Source organism: Mesocricetus auratus, unplaced genomic scaffold (assembly GCF_017639785.1).
Source record: "Mesocricetus auratus isolate SY011 unplaced genomic scaffold, BCM_Maur_2.0 Super-Scaffold_100001, whole genome shotgun sequence".
NCBI classification, from domain to species: Eukaryota; Metazoa; Chordata; class Mammalia; order Rodentia; family Cricetidae; genus Mesocricetus; species Mesocricetus auratus.
Window position 1 is genome coordinate 641,796 of NW_024429187.1, and position 20,260 is coordinate 662,055.

Here is a 20,260-nt window from a genome sequence, read left to right on the forward strand (position 1 = left end):
AACTGTAAGTCACTCAATGAAATGTTTTCCTCTATAAGAGTTTCCATGGTCCCAGAAATAGAAACCCTAACTAAAAAAAACAAAAACTTTTGTTCCACACCAGGACTTTTTTATTCTCAAATATGTAAATCCCTCAGGTTTAAAATCCAAGAAAACCAAAATTCTCAAAAGTAATACCCAGCTATTTCATCATAGAAAATGTATAGATAGTAAATAATAACACCATTATCCATTTAAGAACTTCAAATTAAAACTGCAACTATACACAGATATATACTTATAAAGATAGCTAAAGGGTTGGAGAGATGGCTCAGGAATTGAGTGCTGGGTGTCCTTCCAGAGGACCTGGGTTCAGTTCCCAGGATCTACAGGATGGCTCACAATTGTCTGTAACTCCAATTCCAGAAGATACAGTGCCCTCTTCTGACCTTCTCTGATGGCAGGCATGCAGAATGGTTAAAGTTATGATATTGACCATACTGAATTATGGTGCAGATGAAAAGGGACTGATTCATTCTACACTCCTGGTGGGAATGCCAAGTGCCTTAACTTTGGAAAGACTTTTAGCTGTTTCTCAGATCACTAACTATATATCTATGTACTGTGTGAAGTGAACTTCACACTTGTAAGTGCTTACCTGAGAAATCAGATCCAAAGACTTGCTCATGGACATTCATAGTAACTTTATTTGTAGGTGAACTCAAACAGAAACAACCCAAATGGCATCAACAAATACACAGATAAACAATTAGCAGTATGTACCCATAGTGGGGTGTTTAACACTGAAATGAAGATATATGCATACCAAAGTAATAGCACCAAGTGAAAGAACCTGGGCCAAAAGTACATATTTATAATTCCATGCATATAAACTGTATGAGTCACATGTGGCAGTGCAGTTCTTTAATCTTAGAACTTGGGAGTCAGAGGCAGAACAAATTCTGTGAGTCAGAGGTCAGTCTGGTCTTCACAGTGAGTTCCAGGCCAGTCAAAGCTACATAGTGAGACCCTGTCTTAAAAAAATTATAAGCTCTATGAAATGTAATCTGAAAGCAGTTCAGTGTTTGTTTTAGGGAGAAGGCTTGGAAAGGGGCAGGAGTGACAGACATGTGCATCATTGTGGCTATGGTGACTTGACCACCACAGTTTACAGGACTTACAAATTCAATTTATTATAAGTTCGTTACATAGAAAAACTGCCAGTGAAAAAGTGATCCCTGTCTCATCTTCCCAAGGACACATCTTCACACACAGACACACACACACACACACACACACACACACACACACACAGACACACACACACACACACGATTGTTGGCCTAAAACAATAAAAAGCTTCCTTTGATGTGGAAGTGTCTGAAGTTTGTGGGGAAAATGGAGGTTTTGAAAATAGAAGTCTCTTAGTTCATCTGTTTCAACCGAATACCATTTTTATGCTCAGATCATATTGCTCTAAAAACTTGTCCTGAAACTTAGTTTCTTTCATTTTGGTCATGTGTGTTTCTGAATCACAGCATAGCATGACAGGATCAAGGAAAGGTTGTCTACAAGGGATGTGTAACTTAGGGGAAAAATCTGGTCTTGCTTTGGGGCCACATATTATATGGTTCTAACAAGCACTGTTTTTAAAGGGTTAAAATAACAATACTGTTGCTTGGTAGAGGAAAGAGGAAGAGATTAGTTATGTAAGAACTGATCACAAGGGCAGGAGAGACAGCTCATGGTTAAGAGCACTGGCTGTTTTCCCAGAGGACATGAGTTCAATTCCTAGCACCTACATAGCAGTTCACAACCACCTGTAAATTCCAATTCCAGAAGATCATATGCTACTTTATGACCTCCAAATGGCACCAGATGCTGATGTGGTGCACATGTAGACAAACCCCCACAAACATAAAATAAATATAAAATTAAAATTGTAAATGTGAAAATGATGCAGTCTGGAGATGGAACACAGTCACAATGGTCAAGCTGTGGCTTCTAGCAGGAACACAAGTTCCTTCTTGCAGTGTGGCTTTTCCTCCATTCTGTTTCTCCGCGTGCTGCTTCAGAGGCACACTTCCCTTCTGAGCCCCTGCCTGCACTAGGACAGTTTCTCCACATTCTGTCTTCCTTATGCAGCTCCATAAGGTGCACTGAGGTATAGGAGACTGATTAGAAAGCATTTTCCAGGTCAGGCAGGAGTCATCGTTTCAAAAAAGAGAGCGATGAAGGATTGCAGCATGGCCAGGAGGCTTGGGAAGGGCAAGGCTAATACGTATGGATAAACAAACTCACAACGTTTGATACAAAGATGTCCAACAACTGGATACCTAGTCTCTGCTTCTAGTTCTTGCCTCTGCTGGTGAGAACTGATGCTAGCAGTTAGCTGACTGCTGTCATGAAAATCATGTTTCACATTCAAGTAAGCAGGAATAGCTTAAATTTTCTAACAGTCATAAGTCTTCTGTTCTTTCAGAATCTTTAACTTCACTCTGTTGGCGATAGGCCTGCCTGCTTCTCACATATGCTGAATGCAGTTAAAATGCAGTGGTCAGCAAAAATACCTCCCCCTTGAATGTACACACAGGTGCCTGATGGATGAGTCTGGGAAGGAATTCCCCTGATCCTGAATCTGCAGGTATAGAGAAAAGAAAAAAAATGACATGTAGCATCTTTGCGTTAGAAATCAATCCTGTCTCAAAGCTTGCACTCAGCAGTGATGTGAAAGGAAATGCCAGCCCAGGTCTGAAGGGACATAGAGCCAACACTCTTGGGACTTTCATTGAGTCCTCACTCTTCATTCTGACAGGAAGAGGACACATGCAGGAATGTGACAGTGACTTCAAAGCAGGTCTGGCCAGGAACAGAATACTCACAGTGGGCACCAAGAGGGGAAATGGACTTACAAGTGAGGCCGCAGCGGAGAGCCGTTCTCCCACAGCCACGGGTCATTTTTTTTCTTCCGATGCAATCCCATCCAGAATGGCGAGGTGGAATGAGAAGTTGCTTGCAAGATGAAGCTCTGTGGAAAGACACCACTCTGACTTCAGATTCATCAAACTAAACATAAAAAAGATCTTCAACATCGCTTGGTGGTTTGATGACAATGCTTACAGAAGCCTACTGAGACTCTACATAGCCTGCATGCCCAAGGCCAAGTATGCAATCCGATCAGAAAAAACAACTATTTCCCCTCTCAAGCAAGTGTTCCTCCCTGTGGTGACTTGAAAGAAAATTGCCCTCATAGAGAGTGGAGGTGTTGGAATAGGTATGGCTCAGGTTTTACTTTGGGTTTTCAGAAGCTCAAGCCAGGCTCAGCGTCACTCTCTTCCTGCTGCCTTCGAGTTCAGATGTAGAATTCTCAGCTCTTCTCTAGTACCACATCTGCCCGTGTGCCACCATGCTTCATGCATGCTGATAATGAACCAACCCACTGAAATGTAAGCCAGCCCCAAGTAAATACTTATAAGAGTTGCCATGGCATTTATTAACAGCAAGAAAACTCTAAGATATTCCCCCAGAAACCTAAGCCTGATTCGTTTTTCTTTTCCTAACCCATCACCTATTGCCCCGTCACCCCAAATGACTCACCAGATCATCTATGCTATTAATTTGTAGCAACTGTGCATCCAAAGACAGGCAGTTTTCTTGGCTCTTTGCCCAGGAGGACTGTGCAGAAGAGAACAGGTAACAGTGTTCTTTATGCCATAGCCAGTTTTGTGGACAAGGGCCTAGGTAGTGATAATAGAACAGATGAGTTCTAAGTAAATGCATTTCTCCATTTCTTCCTCAGAATGATACTCAGATCCTGCAAATACCAGAATGGCCAGAATCTTTATTTCCTCACTGTTGGATCATTTTTTTTTACACCTCATTTTCATTTAATGTGTATGAGTATTTGCCTGCATGCATGTGGTACTCTCAGAGGGTGTCAGATTCACTGGACCTGAAACTGCAGTTATGAGTTGCTATAAGGATGCAGAGAACCCAATATAGGTGCTCTGGAAGAGCAGCCAGTGTTCGTAACCACTGAGCCAACCTTCCAGCCCTTATTTTCCTTTATACCTTTTTTATGCTACTGATAATAGATTTTTTTCATACAATGTATTTTGATTGTGGTTTCTCCATCTCCAACTTTTCCCAGTTCCTTGCCCTGTCTTTAAAGTTTATAAAGAGGAAGAGCTAAAGCTTTCTGATTTTAGTAAACTGGGTTGACTCTCCATTTAGCATTTCATTTCTCTTCCTATGCAAGCTTGTAATTTGATTTTTTTAAGTTTTGTTTGAAATTATGAGAACCAGAGTTAAAGAAGTGGGTTTTATTGGCCATTCTGTTATTACAAAGATAGACATGCATTAAAAAACTTTCTAATTTTGTTATTTCTCCTAATAAGAGAATTAGTTCTGGCTGTTTTGTCTCCTTTTATCCATGTGTTGTCCAATACAGCTCTTAATGTGGTTTCAGAAATGAGGTGAGTTTGCAGTCACCCATGCTTGCATTTAAAGCACGAGTGTGATTTTGAGAGCTTCATGAGAGTCATACTAACCAACCCCTTAAGAACCTCAAAGGTTCATGGTAAATTATTATTTTAGATGTTTTGTTTAAGTAAACTATGTAATTGCAATTAATTCCCTGTTTCTTTTTCTTTCTTTAAACATGTTCTTGCTAGAAAATTTACTGTCACATAGTAGCTCCCATTCTTTTGGACAGTTTGATTTAGGTAGAATGTTGTATTGGTATAAAATGAGCATTCTCAATTTCAGTAAATAAGGATGCTCTCAGCAGCAAATTTTCTGGGGAATCCAGTAAACTCATCTATGGGAGAAGGCAGTAAGTAGGCTAAGGTGTCAACACCTACATGCTGACAGCTCCCAAATTGTCAACATGGTCACCACCAGCTTCATTGTGATGGTGATACACAAAGAAACTACCTTTTCCCCTAGATAGCCAAAATGGGAAAAAGTCCTTAGGAAGAGTAAAATTATGACTTCAATTTCCATTGTGGTACAAGCCCACCTGATAATTTTATACAAACATGCTGTACAAGGAAGGCAAATGTAGACCTAAAAAATGGTTCATGCCTGCAAACCCCACACATAGAAGACTAAAGCGGAAGGAATTCCTTGAGGTCAATGCCAGTCTGGTTTACATAATGAGTCCCAGGCCAATCTGGGCTACAGGGTGAGAATCTATCTAAAACAAAAGAAATAAGACAAAACTATAGAACAACAAAAATATGTACATAAAGGATAGAGTGAGAAGTTCTGGAAAAAATGAAATCAGAAAGTAAAGTAGAAAGGGAATGCCTGAGTTTAAAGTACGGTGTGAATTTCCTTCAGAATTTGTCTAGCCCCATCACTGTAAGTAAATGTAAACAAATCTGCTTTTTGTGGACTAAAGAAACAGTCTAGCCAACTTGTCTATATGATAACAAATTGAGAAAGGCATGCTTCTCTATGTGGTATTAAATTTAACTACATTTCTCTGTGTGTGTGTGTGTGTGTGTGTGTGTGTGTGTGTATGTTTGTGTGTGTGTGTAATAGCATATAGCATCTCCCATTACATACAAAGTTTAATGAACGTAAATATAATTTCCCAAGTGCACAAACTGTTGGAAGTACTTCAAATATGTGTACTCATTTAAGCCTTGTATAACTAGGAGATTGACTCCACTAATGTCTTCATTTGATAGATCAAGAAATCAGGAATTTGAACCTAATGTTGATTGTGCATTTAATACCTGTGATAGTGCACCTTGATAAACCCTGGTTGTCAGCTTGCTTAGATCTGGAATGAACTGAAAGCCAAGCTGCTGGGCATGCCTGTGAGGGATTTTCTTAATCAGGTTATCTGAAGTGGAAACTCCCATAAATATGGGTGCCCTTCCTGTGGCAACACAGAGATGGGGGAAGAAGGAAGTTTTTCTTTGTGCCTGTGTGCTCTCACTCGGCAGGCAATGTTCATTGATCACACAGCTGAATTCCTCTCCTGGTATTATCATCAGCCTCTTCCAGCTTTGAAAATAGACTGCACATCAGTAGCTCTTCATTGCTACTCCAGGTCTTTGCTGCCAGACAGCAATAGCTGAGACATCCAGCCTCACAGACTAAACAACTGCCAAATTCTCCACTCACCCAGTTTGAGATATTGTTCTATTCCTCAGACACATTATGCAAGCAAGTCTAATAAATCCCCCTTTAGTACTTACTCATCCTGTTGGTTCTGTCCCTCTTGAGAACCTAATACAGCTAGAGTAGTACACACCCTCTCTAACTTCTCTGAGTATAAACTAATTAAGGAAGTATTCTGCTTTGGCCTCAGAGTTTGGGGGCTTATATGGAACCTGCCATTTTTATCAATCTATTTGTATAATTAAAGACAAAAAAAGCACCAATTCTTATGTTAAATGCACAGATATATCTTTCTGAAGACCCTGCATTTCCTTAGCTTCCAAGTAAATCATCCCATCGGTCTATTGTGGACTACAGACCTGTCAGTAAGACAGAAAGGATTTGCCTCAAATTTGAGAAAATTAGCATCATTTTTTTCCACTTGGTATTTCTGTAGAAAGAAAAATAAAAAACCCAGAGACCAATATTGTGGTTCAAGCTTCAAGGTGAAGATCAGAGAAACAAAGCAGCTAAGTCTGTAGGTCTTATCTCTACCAAGCTGAAATGGCAATCCTGTCTCTACTAATACTCAGAGGCAAAATCTGTCAGTTCCTGTCCATTCTGCCTTTTATTCCTCTCTCCATCCAACCATGTCACTCCTGTCTCCTCCTCCTAGTGCTAGGAATTAAGGCATGTGAACAAGATTCTGAGATCACCTTGTGTAAGTCGTTTCTTTTAGGACTAGATCAATTTCATGTGGTTAGTATGGCCTTGAACTAACAAAGATCTGTCTGCCTCTTAATCCTGAGTCCTGGGATTAAAGGTGTGTGTCACCACTGCCTGACCTGTATAACTTGCGGCTGACTTTGCTTTCTAAATACTCAAACAAGTTTTTAATAAATCATAAATAATATATCACCACAGATTTCAGAATTATGATATTTTCATGAGTGTCCCCTTAAAGCAACATGAGTATGATGGGAGAGGTCATTCTGTAAGTATGTTTATCTTATAGGACAGCAAGATAGTCAGGTCTAGGTGATGAGGAGGGATTCTGGGAGGTGTAGGCAGAGAATCAGTCGCCATGTACAATGCCAGAGGAGTAACAGATCCAGAGGAGTAACAGACACCCAGACCTTTATCTGATGAGACCACGTGGAAATACTTAGACTAATAGAAATGGGTTAGTAATTAAGACAGAGCTAGCCAATAAGAATCCCTAGTCATTGGCCAACAGTATTATAACTAATGCAAGTCTCTGAGTGCTCATTTGGGGCTGTTCCAGTTGTGGAGCCAGGCAGGCAGCAAAGAATGCTCATAACATGAGTAAAGCAGAAATTCATCTGGAAACTATTAATTGGCCATAATTAACATTTCAAGGTAAGAAACAAAGGGCATCATAATATATATGCCAGGAAGGGGCATGTGAATTCTGTGTCTGATCCACTGTTCATGTTTGGCATATCTAAGCAAAGTTTCTTTATGGTCCTGACACAGATTGAATCCCACAAAATTTGTAGCACATAAATACAAAACTGTTATACTGCTGTGTCTCTAAAATAACCCACTAGTTGGGATTTTCACTTTCTTAATATTTAAGCCTGCTTCCATTAAACATGGTTTGAATTGCTGCATCCCTTGGTTTATTGAAAGATTCCCTACCTAGGAAGATTAAATATATTTTTGACACTATTCAGAGGTCAGTTTCTCCAAAAGTTTCTGAATACTTTGCAAAGTTAAATTATCTCTTTCTCTCTCTCTCTTTTTGGTTTTTTTGAGACAGGGTTTCTCTGTATTGCTTTGGAGGTTGTCCTGTAGCTTGCTCTGTAGATCAGGCTGGCCTCAAATTCATAAAGTTCCACCTGTCTCTGCCTCCCGAATGCTAGGATTAAAGTGGTGCACCACAAAGACCCAACTAAATTACTTCTTTCATACCCAAATGATTTATTTATTTGTTTGTTTGTTTGAGATTTCTATGTAGCCAAGCCTGGAACTCATTATGTACACAAGGCTAATTTTAAACTCAGAGATCTGCCTGCCTCTGTCTCCCCAATGCTAGTATTAAAGGCATACACTACTATGCTGTCCATCCCACAATGAGAGATGCACTCTCACCCTGGACTCTTGGGGGAGGTGCTAGGCCCTGTCCTAGATTAAATGACAGACTATGGACACCCCATGGAAGAACTCACCCTCCTTGGGGAAAGGAGGGGGTATTGGGTGGGTGGTGGGAGGGGGTGGGAGGAGGGGAGGGAAAGGGAGAGGGACGTGAGATTGACATGTGAAGAAACCTTGTTTCTAATTTGAATTTAAATTTAAAAATAAAATTTTTTAATATTAAATACAAGAAAAAGAAAAGAATTATAACCTGAGTAACTTTACATCAAACCACTCCTAACCATTACTTGCAAACTCTATACTGCTCTCAATATCTTAATATACAATGAAAGCATGACTATTCACATATAAATATACAATCTTTACTCAACAAAGCTGCACAACTGAATTGTTAGTCACTCAAGCAAAAAGTTGGAGAAACATGTTTTTGAATGGCACTTAATTGCTAATCCTGAGAAGAGCACTCCTGTTCTTGCATTTCTGGAGAAGGGAAATCTGACTCTGTCACACCTAACTCTGTAATTAGAAGTCACACCTTATGATGGGGATGTCCTATCTGTATTCTGTGAATATATGTTTCTCTTATTGGTTTAATAAACCCTGATTGGCCAGTAGCCAGGCAGAACAAATAGGCGGGGCTACCAGATGAATAGAATTCTGGGGAGAGGACGCAGAGGGTAAATTACCAGAGAGACGCCATGTAACTTCTGGGAAGATAGGGCCCAGGACATTCTCCAGTAAGATAGGGCCATGTAGAAATATATAGATTAGTAGTTATGCATTAATAACTAAGAGAGGGCTAGCCAGCAAGAAACCTAAGCCATAGGCCAAACAGTTCATAATTAGTATAAGCCTCTGTGTGTTTATTTGGGACTGGAGGGCAGCAGGACCAGGCAGGAAAGAAACTTCATCTACAACTTTATTTCGTTACACAGTACAAAAATACCTCAGTAATGCACAAAGCTTCTGGATGAGCACAGAAGGTGACAGTGTAATCTAGTCTTTGTCTGCCTCCCCTGTACATTCTGAATCCCTTTAGACACATGAAATCATCTCAATGCCTATATAAATTCACTTTTGAGACCTCTAATTTTTGCTCAACCTAAAGTACTTACCTACACCTTCCAAGTCAACTGACCTCCACTGGTTGTACTTAGAGAGATGTAGTGCCCATCTAAGAAACAGTGTCCCAGAATGAAGCTAACAGGGGATGTGGGGTAAAAAATTGCAATGACAGGAATATTCTCAAGGGCAAGGGAGCCAGCAATAAGACACATTTTCAGGGAAATAATAACCCATCTGTGGTAGTGGCAGTGATGGGACAGGATGGCACTTCTACACAAACCTCAAAACTCGAGTTCAAAAGAAAGAAGGAAGAAAATGTTAACCCCATGAGATGTAGAGCTCCATCAGATTAGAGGTGTACAAGGCTTAACACAGGCTAGAGTAGAAATGGCATTGACTGAGAGCTTATGTAGAACACTCTGAAGCCATGGTATCTGTGTGGGGTGGTAGTTTTATAAAGCCTCATTGAGACTGAACAGAGAACACCCATCTCAACACCTCTTCAGTGCTCCTCCCCTGTACCTGAAAAATTTGCAGTTCTCTGCAGGGCTTTTTGGAGGTTCAGGTTCTGCTGCAGGAGTTCCTCCTGTTCTTTGGTTTTCTCATTCAGCTCCCAGGTGAGGGTGTCTATTGTTTCCTTGAGTTTCTTCTGTGAAGCATTTGCTGCCTGCTGCTGGGCTAAGATCTGTTCCTCCAGGATGTGTTCCTGGTGAGTAAGGTTTGCTTGGTATTTCTTTAGGAGTTCGGTTACCTGGAGTACTAAAGCATAGAGAATTAAGACTCAGCCTCTCCTCTCCAGTACAAATGCTGCCACTGGATGCGCAGGACACTAAAACACAGACTCAAATAATCTCTCCTGACCACAGATGAGTGTTGACAGAAATAGTTTATCCATTTGTACAACAATGGAGGAATAAGTGCCCTTGAAAGGCTGCTGCAATGCAGGGCTCAAGGGAAATCCACAGAGTTGATGCTTCCTAGGCTTTTTTATCTGCGGAGGTTAGGGGAAAAAGACACTCACACACTCTCTTGATGTTTTTTTCCAGATTTTTCTTTATACTTCTTTTGTATTCTCTATTCTTTGTTATCCTGGTGATTTCTTTCTCTCATTCTTGATTTTTTTCTTCTACCTCATTTTAACTCTGTCACTCTTGGTGTTTTACTTCTAGTCTATTTTAACTCTAACTTTATTCATTTTTCAACAGCTTGTATACTCCAGCAAAATCATTCAGGAAACACAAAATTTACAATGTGGTTACATTCTGCTCTTTAAGTGAATGTACACAAGCAAAAGACAGCAGGTTTTCCATATCCCTTACACAATTAAAGATTTTACATATGATAGGTAAAAAAGAAATGATCCAAGAACCCATATACATTCATAACTAAGCAACTGGTTATAGATTAACTATGTAGGCAAGCAGGATATTCTTCTCATCCATGTCTTTTACTGTCAGGCTGCAGCTTTGCAGTTACAAAGAAAGAGCCAATTACTTTATTACTTATCTTGAAAGGCAATCTTATAAGGAATCACAAACCTAAACTTTTATATATGAAAAAGAATCAATCAACTCTACTTTAAATCTTTTGGGTGTATACCCACTCATCAATAGTTTCTTATAGCAGGAAACTGAAGACAGGAATGGGTACAAGGAATTAATCATCACCTTTGATTACCAACCAAACCTAGCAAGGAAAGTATGTCAACTAGCAACAGTTGGGCTGCTTTATATTTTTGACCCTAACCTAATCAATCTATAGTTCACCCACATGTTTTGGGGAACTTTAAATTGTTTTCTGGGATTTTTTTTTTGGTTTTTACGAGACAGGGTTTCTCTGTATTGTTTTGGAGGCTATCGGTCCAACCCAGCCTCGAACTCACAGAGATCCTCCTGCCTCTGCCTCCCGAGTGCTGGGATTAAAGGCGTGCACCACCACCGCCCGGCTGTTTTCTGGGATTTTTAATCACAAAACTATTATCAAAACATCTGATCTGATCTAACCTGAAGCTATTTTAAGGCTTTGTTTCAGCTAATGATGCACACCAAAACCTGTGACTGGAACGTTCAGCATTAAGAGAATTAGAGGCAGCTGGCCCCTAGAGACTCAAATGTTTTCCTTAATCATTAACCTGAACTACGATCTATGCAGTAACTTACGTGAAACTCATAGTCCCTAGCTGGTGACATTTCCTTGTATTTATTTTTATTCATCACTAACATTGTTATTATCAATTAGACAGTACAGCTTAGAAAGAATTATCTTAATAACAATCCAAAGGTAAAAATGCCCAGTATAACAGTATGTTTCATGAGATAAACACACTACATTACAGGCAGTGGGGATCTCCAGATAACCATTCATACCATGCCAGATACCAGAGGAAGATGGCAGGGGAAAACATCAGCAAAGCATAAAACACTCTTTGGCCAATGATCTCAGGGCCTTGTCTACCTGAGATTCACCCAACAAGGATTTTACTCTTGGTGGGCAAACACCCTGAAGTCAATTGCAACCTGCTGTTCTTCTGACCACCAGCGTGACACTGGTCAAAAGTTAGTCTGTCTAAAACTTTCTGATTATTTTTGCAAAGTTAAGTTACTCCTCTGATATCCCCAGTGTTAGGATTAAAGTGTGCCCCACCATGTTGGGCTGAAAAGACTTGTAATCTAAGTAACTTTGCTCTGAAACCACTCATTATCATTATTCATAAACTCTATCCTGTCCTCAATATCTTATTAACAATGAAGGGATAGCTATCTATAATCTCTAATTAACAAAACTGCACAACTGAATTGTTAGATACATAAACAAAAAATTTGGAGAAATGTGATTTTGAGTGGCACTTAATTGCTACTTTTGAGAAGAACACCCTCTATCTTGCACTTGCCAAGAAGGGATATCTGACTCTGCCACACCTAATTCTGTAATTAGAAACCATACCTTGCATGATTACACAGTGCAGAAAAAAAATCAATGACACATAATCTGTTCTTTGCCTGCCTGCTCCCTACATTCTGAATCTCTTTAGACATATGATGTCATCTCACTTCCTATATAAACTCACTTTGCAGACCCCTAATTTTTGCTCAGCCTAATGTACCTACCTACACCCTCCAAGTCAACTGACCTCCACTGGTTGTGCTTAGAGAGATATAGTGCCTGTCTAAGAAAGAGTGTCCCAGAATGAAGCTAACAGGGGGGGGTGGGGTAAAAAATTGCAATGACAGGAATATTCTCAAGGGCAAGGGAGCCAGCAATAAGATGCATTTGGAGGGAAATAATAATGCATCTGTGGCAGTGGCAGTGATGGGACAGGATGGCACTTCTACACAAACCTCAAAGCCCGAGTTGAAAAGAAAGAAGGAAGAAAATGTTAACCCCATGAGATGTAGAGCTCCATCAGATTAGAGGTGTACAAGGCTTAACACAGGCTAGAGTAGAAATGGCAATGACTGAGAACTTATGTAGAGCACTCTGAAGCCATGGTCTCTGTGTGGTGTGGTAGTTTTATGCCTAATTGAGACTGAACAGAGAACACCCACCTCCATACCTCTTCAATGCTCCTCCCCTGTACCTGAAAAATCTGCAGCTCTCTGCAGGGCTTTTTGGAGGTTCTGGTTCTGCTGCAGAAGTTCCTCCTGTTCTTTGGTTTTCTCATTCAGCTCCCAGGTGAGAGTGTCTATTGTTTCCTTGAGTTTCTTCTGAGAAGTATTTGCTGCCTGCTGCTGGGCTAAGATCTGTCCCTCCAGGGTATGTTCCTGGTGAGTAAGGTTTGCTTGGTATTTCTTTAGGAGGTCGGATACCTGGAGTACTAAAGCATAGAGAATTAAGACTCAGCCTATGCTCTCTACTACAAATGCTGCCACTGGATGCCCAGGACATTAAAACACAGACTCAAATAGTCTATCCTGAAAACAGATGAGTTTTGAAAAAAATGGCTTATCCATTTGAGTTACAATGGCGAAATAAATGTAGTTGAAAGGCTACTGGGAATTTGCCCAAAAATTATTCAGAATGTAGTTTTGTAATTTCAATTATATTGCAATTTTTATCAGTAATCATGTAGAGATTTCTGAATACAAAAATTCACAGCTTTATTTTTGTTGTTCTATGTATACCTTGGGGAAAAAATGTAAAGACAAAGGATGAGGCTGGGCTCCAGAGATCCCACCCCTAGTTGAGGAGGTATTGAGATGGTGGCTGGAAAGGGAGAGTCAGTTTGTTTTCTCCATGATGTGGCACCTGTGAGGCTACCTAAGCTCCAGCAGGTGGCCCTAAACCCATACACATACAGGCAACATTAAGTGGTTTAAAAATTAAAAGCAGAACCCATGAAATTCAGTAGAAAAGTGGTGCTGGGAGGAAAATGGGAATAGGTTTGATCAAAATGCATTATATACATCAGTATAAAATTCTTGAATAGTAATAAAATAAAAAATTTTAAAGTAGTGACAAGGTAAGGACTAGTATAATAGAACAAATACAGTAGTGGCACTCTGTAGTTGTTACATCTCCCTAGACTGTGATTCACAGGTCATTAGCATTTTATTCTGCTGAATTTCTCTTTAACACCTCCCACTCCGTCTACACGGCAGACTTCCTAATTTTATTTAGGAACTCTTGACATTTGCCTTCATTTTTAAGACAACCACCCATGAAATATTTGTAAATTTCTTTATGGTGTCACTGAGAGTGGATTTTGTTTTAGCCACAGAATAGTCTGGGATGGTGGAGACCAAAGGAATGTTGTGTAATTGAGAAGAAATGAACTCTGTTCTAGGAACTCAGCTCAGTTCTAGTACAACTCACCGCTGACCCTTTGCTGCAAGGCCTACTCTGAGCCTGCTGGATGGTGATGGGCTCCTTACTACCAGCTACCGCTATCAAGTGGTATCCCCTGCCCCATCATTAGGAAAAGCCTCAAGTGTCCAGAGACAATATAAAACAAACAAACAAACAAAAACAACCAAAACACCATTACACCAACTTAAACATGTAAGAAGCAAGTGGTGCTTCTGCGGCTTTACATCTTGGATCCTGGCTGGCAGAATAACTCAGTCCCAAAACCCACTTGTGCAGGCAGATGCAGGGAAAATATTATCTTTCCTTTTGACCACTCTGTTGCTTTTGGTCATGTGTTCTTTTCCCCTTTCAATATCTCCACTTTGCTACGAGTTACAAACTCAAAGCACATTTTGCTTTTGGAGTTTTCCTTATTTTAGTAGGGCAATTATGATTCTTAGCATTTAGTCAAATTCATCAAAACAAAACTAAATGGGATTTCTTTTCCTCTTGAGTTGCTCTGATGACCCTATGTATTAGAAACTTCAAGTTATTATCCAAGTATTCTGGGATGTAAACAAGCTCCTCCATGAAATTATGAAGCAAAACAAAAACATTCTACCATGAATAATCTCCCTTCCATACCCCTCTCCAGTGGAGGGAAGAACACAAAATATCCATTAAATGCTTGGCTTCCTCTCAAAGCTTTTATCCCTAACTGAATCTAAATATAGACTGAACTATAGTCACTATGAGTTGTGTTCATTACTCTCATAGTCCGCCTCCTTTTCCCTATTTAAATACTTACATTGCATCCACTGTATAATAAGAGTCACGGATAACCCCACGCAAAGGATGACCAGAGTCATAGCAACAGGACACCACCATGGGGAGAAAAGAAAACGCAAACCTGCAGGGAAGGAGAATCAGAAAATTGGAGAAGACATAGGCAGGTCATCAAGCCTGGGTCTGCATCCTGCCTGTGCCCTGTGCTCTGCACCCCTTAGTCCCCTCCCCAAACCCACTGGTTCTGCATGTGTGCAGGTGGGACAATGGGTAGCTATGGAACTGAAGTCAATCACTCACAGACTCACATGGGAAAAAAAATAACAGTTAGGGCTCAGTGAGGTATCAGAGACTAAATTCTAAAGCTTTTACTTCTATGCACAATGCCCTTTGAGGAACCCTGAAGGCAACCTAACTTCATCTACGATGCAGAAAGTCTGACATTTACTTCCACATATACACAGGTATTTATTAGTAACATTATGCAAACAACTGTCAGATGCCAAGCAAAATATTTTAGCTGGTCACCTGAGATTTTTCTCAAGAACTTCTATGCCTAATATCATGCCATTCGATTTTTATTTCATTGAAATTACCTCTTCCAGTTGGAGTTATTAACCAAAGAAAACTAGGAATGAAACCTTGTCATGCACTTGACTCATAGTAATAGTCTGCCTTGTACTTATGTCAAATGTAGTAACTCCCCTACAGTAAATAGAAAAAAAAAGCCTAAAGCTCACAGTATGGCAAGAGATCATTTGATGTTTCCTCCCTGAAGTATATCGAGTCAGTAAAAACTCTTACTCTAACTGGGATTGCAATAATTACGGAGGCAGATGTGAAGCAAGCTTCAAGTATCTAGGCCTATTATTCCCAGAGAAAAAGTTGCCTTGTTTTTTGCAAACAAGTCACACAGGTCTCAGACATGAGAATGTACAGTTATGTATTCCAGGATTGAATAACCACAGGCAATACAGATTCTAAGAGGAAAACATCACACACAATGTGTTTGGTTTACTTCCCTTGTAAGATAGACATAACACTGATAGTATTCTCCTCTCCATGTAAAGAAGAAACCTAAAGCTTCAGTCACTAGCTTGAGAGCACACATGTAATAAATTTAAAAGGCAGGTCCTTGGGTTTTATTTTGATCTTGCTTGAGACAATGTTTACTTTGTAGTTCACACTGTCTTGGAACTCACTAAGTAGCCCACCCAGGATGGTCTCAGACCGGTGAATCCTCTTGCTTCTGCCTCCCTAGTGCTGGGATATCAGGGCATGCAGTACCTCATCTGGCTCTAAACATAGGCCTTTCGTGCAATAATTACAAGCCCCAGTGCTTGAAATGTGAATTACCAAGCTTTCAGTATGAATGTGGTAAGGGCCCATGTCAATCAACTGTCAAATACATTAGCAGGATTCTCATGTGCTTATAATCTCTGTGAGACGCTATAGATAATTTTTTTAAAGATAGAAATTGTCACCAGAGGAAATGCAGCCCATTCTCTGACTGAATGATTTCTGTGTCTGCATTTGAGATGAGCTGGCAGACAATAGAAGACAGTAATGTCTGTTACTAATAGTTACCTAATCCTGGCCCCTGGCATCATGTATCTACGGAAAAGAATACCTTTCTCTTTCACACTCCAGGATTCCTCCCTCATTGTATGCCCACAACTCTAAAGAAAACACCAATCCCCTGAGTCACCGATGTGAAAGGAAGACACAGGTTCCTATCAGCTACATGACACCTTCATCCAATCTCGGTGGTAGGAATTCATGGTGGTCTAATTCTTACCTGATTTATGGTTTCTAGTCAGAAAACAACTGTTAGTCAGTCAACAAACAAACAAACAAATTACTTTTTCAATGAATTTAGTGTCTCATGTATACAGTTCACAGGAGGCCACAAATCTTACAGGAGATATTAAAGAATTAGCATATTTATGGAAAAAGTCAGGCAAGAATTAGTTATTACACAAATAATGAATTAATGGTTGGACAAATCAATGGCAGGCATTGAGTCTACTATTAAACACCAGCACTTCTTCACATCAAGCTAGCTCAACTGCTGCTGGGTGTACAACTAAACACCAGCACTATCTTCATGCTGAGCTAGTTCAGTCACTCAGATATTAAATCACACTGTACTCACCCATGGAAATAGTCCAGTCTTGTTTATAGACACTGTCTGTCTTTCTTCCTCTTCTTATGTTTTGTACCCCCCCCCCACACACACAGGGTTTCTCTGTGTAGCCCTGGTTGTCCTGGAACTTGCTCTGTAGACCAGACTAGCCTGTTCCTGCCTTTAGAGTCCTGGGATTAAAGGCATGTGCTACCACTATCCAGTCTTTTTTCTCTTAATTTTATAAAATAATAGATGTTTTATCTGTAGCAGTCTACAGAATTGAGTTTGTCAATTAAACCTAAGTGGTTCAATTTACTGAATTGGCTAAACATAAATTATAATTTTTCACAGCAATAACAGGCAACAAGGTCTAATGTGACTGAATTTGCTTTAGATAATTCATAAAGCACTTCAATAACATATATAAAAATAATCACTGTGTGTTTTAAATGAATCCATTTCCTACAGTTCTTCATGAACTAGATTCTGCATATATGAGAATCCGTGGTACGATTTTGGCTCTACTGTATATGGTTCCATGAAACTAAGTGATTTTGGATTAGCTCTCTTATTTTGGATTAGCTCTCTGTAAAGGCAGATAATACCAGTACCACTCTTCAAACCTTCAATTTAAAGATCCAGAGAAGTCACTAATTTAAAGAGCCAGTATGGAGAACAGCCTACAGTAAAGATAGTAAAGATGTAGTACAAGCAAGTTATCATCTTGAATTCTACTTGTTTTTTCTTCCACATAAGTGGTATTAGTCTCTTGTATTTCCTGGCATTTGAATGTCTGCTTTCTAAAGCCATTCTCTAGTATGTTCAATTTCCATTTCTTAGCTAACCCTGGCATTCTGTCTCTCTAGGCATCCACCCATCCCTGGTACCTTTAGCCTTGTTGTGACATAACTTCTGATCAGGCTGCTCATTCACAGGCTTCATCTTGTCATCAAAAATCATTTCCAAATTCATGCCAAGAGTGAGAAACTGAAGGAGTCAAGGACCTCAGACAACTGCCAGTGGGTGAGCTTCTGGTGCTGTTTAAATAGTGACTCTTATCTAGCAGAGGATGACTCAGCTGTCGCAGGAGGAAGGGGAGACTTTGCTTCATATTGGAAAGTTGGCTAACACGAATTCTTAGGTTGTGTCTGTTGTGGGTGGGGAGAATGGTAATTCCAGCCCTGTTTCGTGACCTTTCACTAAGAAAAAGACAGTAGGGAAAAATGCACTGTCCATGACAATTATAGGAAAGACACTGAAGACTTATCAGATAAGGGCTTGAAACTCAAAGGAAGCACATACTTCAAGCTATGTTTGTAGAAAAGAATGTGACTTCATGGTCCACATGTATCTGTTTGCCGATTCCCTGAAGCCTATTGTCACTATATGGTATATTTTTATAAGTAGTATGTTTTGCTTCTTATTGATTGAATTGGCAATTAGACATGTAACATAAATCATGTCAATCATGTAAGATTAACATTTTTAGCCATGGTACCCTGGCTACAGGACTTGGTAGGGACATTCTTACATACAGTGACTTCAAGCAATAGCATGAGCGCATGGAAACTAAATATAGTAAGTGTTTGGATTTTCTCCTGGGTTTGTCATCTTGGAGAAATACTTTTATTGAATATATATATTTGTCTGTGATTTGAGGATAATGTATATTTGGTAATGTTTCAATTGTCAGGTATATTGTCATAAGTCATTAATTCCAGCACTTGGGGGCGGTGTACAGAGCCAGATGGATCTCCATGAGTTCAAGGCCATCCTGATCTATAATACTGAGTTCCAGACCAGCAAAGGTAAGCTCTGTCCCCCCAAAAATTTTAGGTGATAATGTTACAATAGGAACTTAAGAGATATTGTGAAAAATGGCAAGCTTTGTAGTTGAAGCATAAAACTCAGAAATAACAGTTAAAACTATGGTTAATTGTTATGCCCAGGATAGTTAAATGGATCAGAAAAGATGATGTTTTAGTTTGAGCCATGCACCCTGGGCTTTTTATACTTATGCCTGTTGTTAGAATCTTCATCTGGTTTTCTATCATGAAAAGATATATCTCTTTGAAATTATTTATATATTTTTAACATGTGTGTATGTGTGTGTGCACGCTTGTGTATATGCTTGTATGAATGCACAACACAGGTGTAAATGGAGGTCAGAGGATAATGCAGGTGCTGGTCTCCCACTGTTTAGGCAAAGGTCTCTTGTTTGCTGGTACGTGCTCTAGGCAAGCTGATCTGCAAGATTCCAGGATCCTCTCCTATCTTTGCCCTCCATCTCACAGTAAGAGTATTGAGATTACAGACAGGTGCGTCTGCGATGGGCTTTAGATGAGTTCTGGGGATGCTTACTCCGGTGTAGCCCTTTTCAAAAGGAACCCCTTATCTACTGAACATGTTTTCCGGAGTTTGTGTTTATAAGACTCTGCAGTAGATGAATTTTGTTTTAAACCACTTAGAGGAAAAGCAGAATGGGGAAAGGGAAAGATAAAAGAAGAACGGGTAAGGTATCTAGGAAGTTACATAGGAAAAAACCACCAATACTGACACTGTATATAGGATTCCATGTTCTTCCTTCATGCAAGCTTTGTGTTTTCCCTATTCCTATGTAGGATATCCAGCACAAGCTGAGAATGACTTATTAGCCATTTAAAGTTTCCTTCTATTACAAGGTTCACAAAATAGCCCACAGAGCCAAGACAACCTTATCAATTATGTGCGTTAAAAAAAAAATCCCAATGACTCCCTTACCTACTCCCTACCCCTTTCCTATCCAAGGAGTGAATGCCAGGAATTGAATACATTCCTCAATTTCCGAAGTGGCCTTTCTACTTTCACTTTCACTAAGATTCAGTAGAATCTCAGGAAATTTCTTATAATAGTGAATTAATAATCACTGAAATGGCAGTACAATGAGAAGGACACTTTACTGTCCCCACAGTGACTCAATTATCTCAGACATCACCAACATTGAGAACTATAAAGTGTACAATGACTGCTGTTTTAACTACTGTAGATGAACTGCTTAATGTGGTGTTAAGTACATTCACATGGTCATACAGCTGTCACCACAACCCAGGACAATGCTCCCTTTTTCTCTAGCTGAAGACATACTCACAGTTCCTGTGGTGGTTCATTCTATTCCTGCCTTGTCTGGATCACTTGGTACCTAGACAGAGCATTTGGGGATGGAGGCTATGTTGTACACCTATTTCCTCTGATTTGAAACATTTCTTTGTGGATGGGGGAAGGGTGGGATTGATTGCTTGGTCTACC

General features: G+C 39.8%; 1 protein-coding gene across 1 annotated transcript; it reads right to left on the reverse strand.

Moving 5' to 3' along the window:
- Positions 1–668: 668 nt before the first annotated feature.
- Olr1 (oxidized low density lipoprotein receptor 1) lies at positions 669–19,943 on the reverse strand. Its single transcript, XM_040743728.1, has 7 exons — positions 17,863–19,943; positions 14,870–14,971; positions 12,854–13,090; positions 9,799–10,035; positions 3,577–3,716; positions 2,892–3,007; positions 669–2,617 (listed from the first exon to the last, which is right to left on the reverse strand). The coding sequence occupies exons 1-7, from the start codon at positions 17,945–17,947 to the stop codon at positions 2,473–2,475; spliced, it is 1,062 nt and encodes a 353-aa protein (XP_040599662.1). The 5' UTR covers positions 17,948–19,943; the 3' UTR covers positions 669–2,472.
- Between the last annotated feature and the right edge of the window lie 317 nt (positions 19,944–20,260).